Source organism: Salmo trutta, chromosome 31 (genome assembly GCF_901001165.1).
Source record: "Salmo trutta chromosome 31, fSalTru1.1, whole genome shotgun sequence".
NCBI lineage: Eukaryota > Metazoa > Chordata > Actinopteri > Salmoniformes > Salmonidae > Salmo > Salmo trutta.
The window spans coordinates 31,009,513-31,016,729 of NC_042987.1; the positions used below are offsets into that span (position 1 = coordinate 31,009,513).

The 7,217-nt window shown below is 40.0% G+C and overlaps 1 protein-coding gene across 2 annotated transcripts in view; it reads right to left on the reverse strand.

The window, feature by feature from the left end:
- The window catches only part of LOC115169937 (solute carrier family 25 member 36-A), a 33,936-nt gene extending 27,059 nt beyond the window's left edge, over positions 1-6,877 (reverse strand). The window contains exons 1-2 of one of the 2 annotated variants that reach the window (XM_029726084.1): positions 6,501-6,877; positions 2,123-2,218 (exon numbers count right to left, since the gene is read on the reverse strand). In XM_029726084.1, coding sequence (XP_029581944.1) covers positions 2,123-2,218; positions 6,501-6,541 — 137 coding nt within the window. In that variant the 5' untranslated portion in view covers positions 6,542-6,877. The remainder of the gene's footprint in view (positions 1-2,122; positions 2,219-6,500) is intronic. The other variant, XM_029726085.1, reaches the window with a different exon arrangement.
- Positions 6,878-7,217: the final 340 nt, after the last annotated feature.

The following is a 7,217-nucleotide window of genomic DNA, read 5'->3' on the forward strand; positions in this document are numbered from 1 at the left end:
TATTTCTATATAAAAACAGCATTTTACATCGGCGTCTGACGTTGGCTAACTATTTTCCCATAAAATGCGTCCCGGGAAACAGTGCTACAATTTCCTAAATTACTATTCGAAAACGATTTTTTTTATTTTATATTGTCAATCTAAGATTTATAGATGAATATCTCTTGAAAACACCTGTCATAACAGATTTTAAATTAACTTTACAGGGTAATCAAACTTTGAGATAAAAGGGGATGCGATACTCAGAAAATGAGCTAGTAAACCTAGCTCGGCGCCATCTTGGAACAATCGCAAATCACATCTAATCTTGTATAATATTGTCAATAATCCCTTACCTTTAGTTGTCTTCATCAGAAAGCACTTCCAGGAATCCCAGGTCCACGACAAATGTATTTTCGGTCGAAAAAGTCCATCCTTTATGTTCCATTAGCTTGCTGTTGTTAGCGCGTCTGAAGGCTGTATCCAAATGTTGATCCGGGCGCGGGACTTCGGTTTAGAAAAATAACTTTTTTCCCCTCCTTTAGGTTCGTTCAAACATGTCAAACGTTGTATAACATTAATCTTCAGGGCCTGTTTCAACAAGAGAGCCAATAAGATTCGAGTGGGACGATTGCATTGTGTTTCAAAACGTTTCCAAAGGTGGGGGTAGACACGGCCGCCGACGTCACAATGCTGATGGTCCTCCTACTGTGACCAATTGCCACAGCGTCTCCTTCACTGAGTTTCGACAGTAGAAGGCTCAAAACACTTTGTAAAGACTGGGGACATCTAGTGGAAGCAATAGAAAGTGCTCAATGAACGATTTCTCACGTTGTGAATTACAGGCAAGGCTGTGAAGTCGAGTCCACAATTCAGAATCCCACTTCCTGTTTCAATCGGTCTCGGGGTTTTGACTGCCATATGAGTTCTGTTATACTCACAGACACCATTCAAACAGTTTTAGAAACTTTAGGGTGTTTTTCATTATGACGCCGGCGGCCCGGTCTACCCTCTCCTTTCGAAACGTTTTGAAACAATGCAATCGTCCCCCTCGAATCTTATTGGCTCTCTTGTTGAAACAGGCCCTAAAGATTTATGTTATACAACGTTTGAACGAACCTAAATGGAAAAAAAATGCATTTTCTCGAAATAGCTGTCCCGCGGCCGACGGAGCATTTGGATCAGCCTTCAGACGCGCTAACAAGAACAAGCTCTTGGAACATAAAGGAGTAATTTTTTCGAACGAAAATACATTTGTTGTGGACCTGGGATTCCTGGAAGTGCTTTCTGATGAAGACAACCAAAGGTAAGGGATTATTGACAATAGTATACAAGACTAGATGTGATATGCGATTGTTCCAAGATGGCGCAGACCTATATTTACTAGGTAATTTTCTGAATATCGCATCCCCTTTTATCGCAAAGTGTGATTACCCAGTAAAGTTATTTTTAAATCTGGTATTACAGGTGCTTTCAAGAGATATTCATCTATAAATCTTAGAATGACAATATTACATTTTAAAAATGTTTTCGAATAGTAATTTAGTCAATTGTAGCACTGTTTCACCGGATGCATTTGAGGGAAAATAGTTAGTCAACGTTACGTGCCGATGTAAAAATGCTGTTTTTATATATAAATATGAACTTTATTGAACAAAAGAAAGCATGCATTGTGTAACATGATGTCCTAGGTGTGTCATCTGATGAAGTTTGTAAAAGGTTAGTGCTGCATTTAGCTGTTTTTTGGTTATTTGTGATGCATGTGGTTGGTCGGAAAATGGCTATGTGGCTACTTTTACGATATACTCTAACATAATCTAATGTTTTGCTTTTGCTGTAAAGCCTTTTTGAAATCGGACAACGTGGTTCGATTCAGGAGAGGTGTATCTATAAAACGATATAATTTGAAAAAAAATTTGAAAAACATTTTTTTTTACATTTTGTTATGCTAACGGCGATAGGATTTTTCGCTGGATGTCCGTCCCGCAAGGCCGCACAGGGGTTAACAATACATTCACATATGACAAGTTTCTCACATAAGCATATTATGTAAATAAAACATCTTAATTATCTATGTTACCCAACTAATTCTGATTCATCCACCACAATACCCACATGCCATCTCCTCATTTGTTATACCCACGTGGGTGATTGAAAGATGAACTGAGTTCGGTCAGTCGTCGTGGTAACTATGAAAGTTAGATGCCAATCGCCATATAAAGTCCAAAGAAGAAAAAGTCTGGAATGAGGAGAGATGACAAGAAACAATTCAGTTGACCGTTTTGTGTGTGGATTAATTGTCGGAGTAGAGGACCTTGTGCATTTCAGGTAAAATAACTCAATATCCCAGGACAAATTAGCTAGCAACTGCAAGCTTTTCGACCTGTCCCCAAATTAATATAAATGGTTCAGAGTTTGTTTTGATATTTTAATCTGCGTGTCCTGATCGCGTTTGGTATGGGGGGACGAAATCAATTTGCGTGCGGCCAGTTTGGGTATGGTGTGGCCAGAAGGGATTTGATTTGATTTGATTTATATATATATATATATATATATATATATATATATAAATATAAATAAATAAATAAAAACATCAAACTGTTCCCGACTCTCCTGCTACCTGAAGTTGCCAGTGATAGGCTACACCAACCTTTTCCCATTTGGAGTGCCAAGTTATCGTACCATTTCTACTGATCTGTGTGCCAGTTATGATTTTTATACACACATTTTTGTGGAACAGTTTAATTTATAATAAAAGTCTTCATCGCTCAAAATCAATGTCATGTGGTAAATCAAAATTTTATCTAAAATGAAAATTATACAAATCTAAAAGTTACTTCCATTGCCAATATGTAAAAAAAGCCTACATAAAGCCAACAAATAAAAACATTACAGCCCGCAGGTAGAAAATATCCTGATAAAAATAAATATCCCATTAAGCACACTGGCTACGCATGGCCTGTCTGCAAGGAACTTGACACGTGCAACACAGCATTACTAAACTAGCCAACAATGTTTGCTATGTGGATCGAGCAGTCATTTGAAAGAGTAACAAAATTTCAGCAAGACAACTCAAAAGGCGAAATACATTAAAGCCAAGATAATAGAATTCATTGCCCTTGACAATCAACCGTTCTCTGTTGTGGGTGATGATCAAGCACCAGTACACACTACCAAGTGCGCTATTTTTCAGATGTTTCCCTACCGGAGTTGCACAGTAACTGAGTATTTGCGTGTCAAAAAAGATACAGTAGCACTGTCAAAGATATACAAAAAAAAAGTCTGCAAACAAGCAAACACCGGCCACGAACAATGTGCTTACAATACCACGTTGTTAATAAAGCATAATTTGTTCGACTGCAACTTCTGGAGTAGCTAGCTTTAGTTTGGTACCTAGCTAGCACCAATACAACCAGCCTGAACACAATAACCAGTAGAAACTGCAGTCATTTTAATTATTCTTAGCAATGATTTAGGAATCCTTGTGAGTAAGTATTAGCTAGGTTGCCACTTGTTGTTACCCTATTGAAATTGAACTTAAATAAATTGCTAGTCAGCTACTTAACCCTGTTGGCCAAAGCTAACATCATAAGCAGCCAGCTAGCGTCATCTGGCTAATGAGGCTCAACCGCACCGGGTTGTGTTGTGAAGCTAGCCACAATAATGATTAGGACAATAGTGGACTGCGGTTTGCCTTCAAAATAAAAGTATGTCATTGAAAGTAATGCAAATGAATATAAATATAATTATCCCATACTTTTATTTTGAAGGCAAACCGCAAAATCCATTATCACGGCTAATCCTTATTGTGGCTAGCTTCACATAGATGGGTCCGACCACCATTAATCAAATAAGAACTGTCGTATAAATTAGGGTTATTTTAGATGCCACCTAGCTATATAGTTAGCTAGCTATAGCTACTGAAACAGATGTGTTATTTGACGTGTATCTTTTATGACACGTAAAGACCCAAACGGCGTTCCATAGAAATCCTGGTTGAGAATGAAACAACTGAACAAATAAACAACGAAACAGCACAGCAAGTAAGTGAAAGAAATTGGTTTTGATTATATTTTACTGGTAATTGGTACATATGTAAATACCAACAAAATAACTTTTTGGTCAGTGTGTGTGTGTGTAACCTTTATTATCTACAATGACGGCCCGGACGACGCTGGGCCAATTGTGCGCCGCGCTATGGGACTCCCAATCAAGGCCGGATGTGATACAGCCTGGATTCAAACCAGGGACTGTAGTGACGCCTCTTGCACTGAGATGCAGTGCCTTAGACCGCTGCGTCCATGTGTGTTAACTATTTAACTGTACTAGAATGCTTAAAAGGCTGCTAAAATTTTAAATATATCGGTATTGGGTTTTTTTGGCAAGGAAAATTTCGGTATTGGGCAAAAATGTCACATCGGTGCATCACTAGAAGAATCCTTTGGCGGCTTCTGCTGTGCACGAGTGACATAGTGATGTCCCATTATCTAGTAGCTCCGTTTGAGTCACTCCCCCACCAAGGGACACTCGAAAACGAGGGGGAGGGCTAAGGGGGGTATTGGGTTTGAGGCCGTTTACCACTGCTGCCTTTCAAAACACTGAACCAAATACAGGCAAGAGTGACCTTCGGCCCAGATTCAGGGGGCTGTTCCAGGATGCTGCTGCTGCTGCCTGCGCGCGTGTGTGTGTACAACCGACAGACAGTGAGAGGAAACAAGACACACAGGCCTTGAGCCCCGTTGTGAGGAACATCAAAGGGATTTAGCCATCATTATTTGCTTCTCGCTGAAGTAACTGTCACGATTTGTGCCCCTAACATTGCGTTTTCAGAACTCAATTAATAAAAAATAAAACATCTGGTTTGACAAGATGGGCCTTACTTGTTGACATTTTTGAAGTTTGCCCAGAGGCTGATGGAAAACAAAAAAGGGGAAAAGAAAGATAAAAGAAAATATGCTGGCACTGCAATGGAATCAATCTAGCCTTTCTCTGAGGTAAAAAAGAAAGAAAAAAAGACAGCCTGTTTTGTATGAAAGTGTTAGGCTATCCTAAGACTTGAGCCAAAACCGTACCTAGAATTACATTTCTATGACAAGTAGGCATATTCTTGTCCAATTGTGAGAATGGCTCCAATAGCCAACAGGTTGCTTTTCAATGACACTAAGCTTATTGATTAAAATCTACAATCTCAATTTACTTGGAGCAGTCAGACATTGATTCAACACAAAAAAACAAGTCAATTCAGCAATCTAGGCTACAGACAGGTGCCCTTCAACCCTTCCAATGTCCTCATTGTCAACAAGATGTATTGAATGCGAAAGTCTACAATGTAGCAAAGGTAGAACATGACTTCAGTATCATGTACAGGAAACAGACACTGAGGTAGTGTGGTCAAAGTCGCAACAGACATTCTTTTTGTGTTTTTCCTACAATGAAAAATAAGCTAGCTACTGTACATTGACACTTGAAGTTATCACCGGGAGACCTGTGTGAACACTCAATATTTCCACTGACATGCAGATCAAGCCTATCCTGTGAGTGTCAAATACATGACTGAGGACTACCTGGCATGATGACTCCTTGCTGTCCCCAGTCCACCCGTCTGTCTGACTGCGGCTATGGAACCCTGACCTGTTCACCGAACGTGCTACCTTGTCCTGGACCTGCTGTTTTCGACTCTCTAACGCACCTGCTTTTCCTAGGTTCCTGCCTTTCTAGGGAGTTTTTCCTACCCACTGTGCTTCTATATCTGCATTGCTTGCTGTTTGGGGTTTTAGGCTGGGTTTCTGTATAGCACTCTGTGACATTGGCTGATGTAAGAAGGGCTTTATGAATACATTTGATTGATTTATGTAGCTAGCTATATTGAATCCAAACCTGTGTTTTGACCTGACCTTTTTATCTAGTCTATTGAAAACCTTGGAAGGCAAATAAGGTAGATATTGCTTTAAGTTAGTGCTTGATACAGGGAATAGTGGTTGATATAGAGGATGCATTGCATAGGCCAAGACATGTTATCCATCTTTCAATGGTGTGTTTTATAAGGCCTGTCGGAGTATGCCAAAGCACAAAAAATATGTGTCAAGAAATGTAATCATGATATTCGACAATATAGCTACTCGGTCAACGGCTGCTCGAGGACAACAAAGGCTCGTGCGTCACTGTCGTGGACTTCATTCACGAGCATACTCATCTGTCGTAAGGCAAACCACGAACCCTGTGGAGTGTGATGTGTGCTAATATTAACCTGTTTTCGGTCGAATTTAATAATGCGATGTGTGATAAACTAGTGGCTAGCGCCTGGCTACCTAGCTAAACCGTGGTTGCCTATTTTGATGCTGCAGACAGAGTTCATTTGCTAACTAGCTGGTGAGGATGGCACGGGTAGTGACAGCCGCTAATGTTACATGCACGCGCGTCTGGAAAAATGTATTGTTTTCTCCATGGAAGCTTATTTTGACTCTATAAAAGACAGTCAGGTCATGTTAACTAGCTAACATTATTCCTAACAAATAACTCACCCTCCGGCAAACAAATGAACCAAGGTATCCCTTTGACTCATTCTTTAGCATTCTCCGAACCAGCACACTCTTCGGACTGCGTCAATGAGGAAGACGGGGTTGGATGACGATATGCGCACTTCGTAATATCAGCGACGTCGTTTATAAAATCAGTAAAACTGATTTGATTGTAGTTGCCTAACGTTAGTTAGTCATCTAACGTCACACAAACCCCTCTTTGAACGGACAGATTTGATTTGAATTCCTATGACGTTAAAAACTACAAAACATGATGATTTCTAAATTAACATGGTCTGTGTATTCTCAGTTCTATCCATCGGTATTTGCTACAGTCACCCTCGCTCACATCTCTTATCTGTTCATCGCTGCAACGAGGGAGGATAGGTCACAGTACGTACTGTAGAATAGGCTGCTAAACAGAGCCGGCTATTGGCCAGTTCGCGTAAGTACGTCACTTTGTCTCCGCCCGATCACGCATCTTTCACATGATCACGCCGCGATCAATCAGCTACAGGGCGCAGTTTAGGCCTTACAGGAATAAATAACTGATTAACTTTTTTTTTTTTGAACAGTATTGGTCATGAGGTAATGGCTGGTGGTCATATCTGACTGAGAAAATCTATTGAATGATACTGAAAATTCTGGTCAGGAGTTTTCTTTTCGGGAAATTCACTGATAAAGAAGTCCTGGATGCTTTGCTAACATTAGACAGACAAA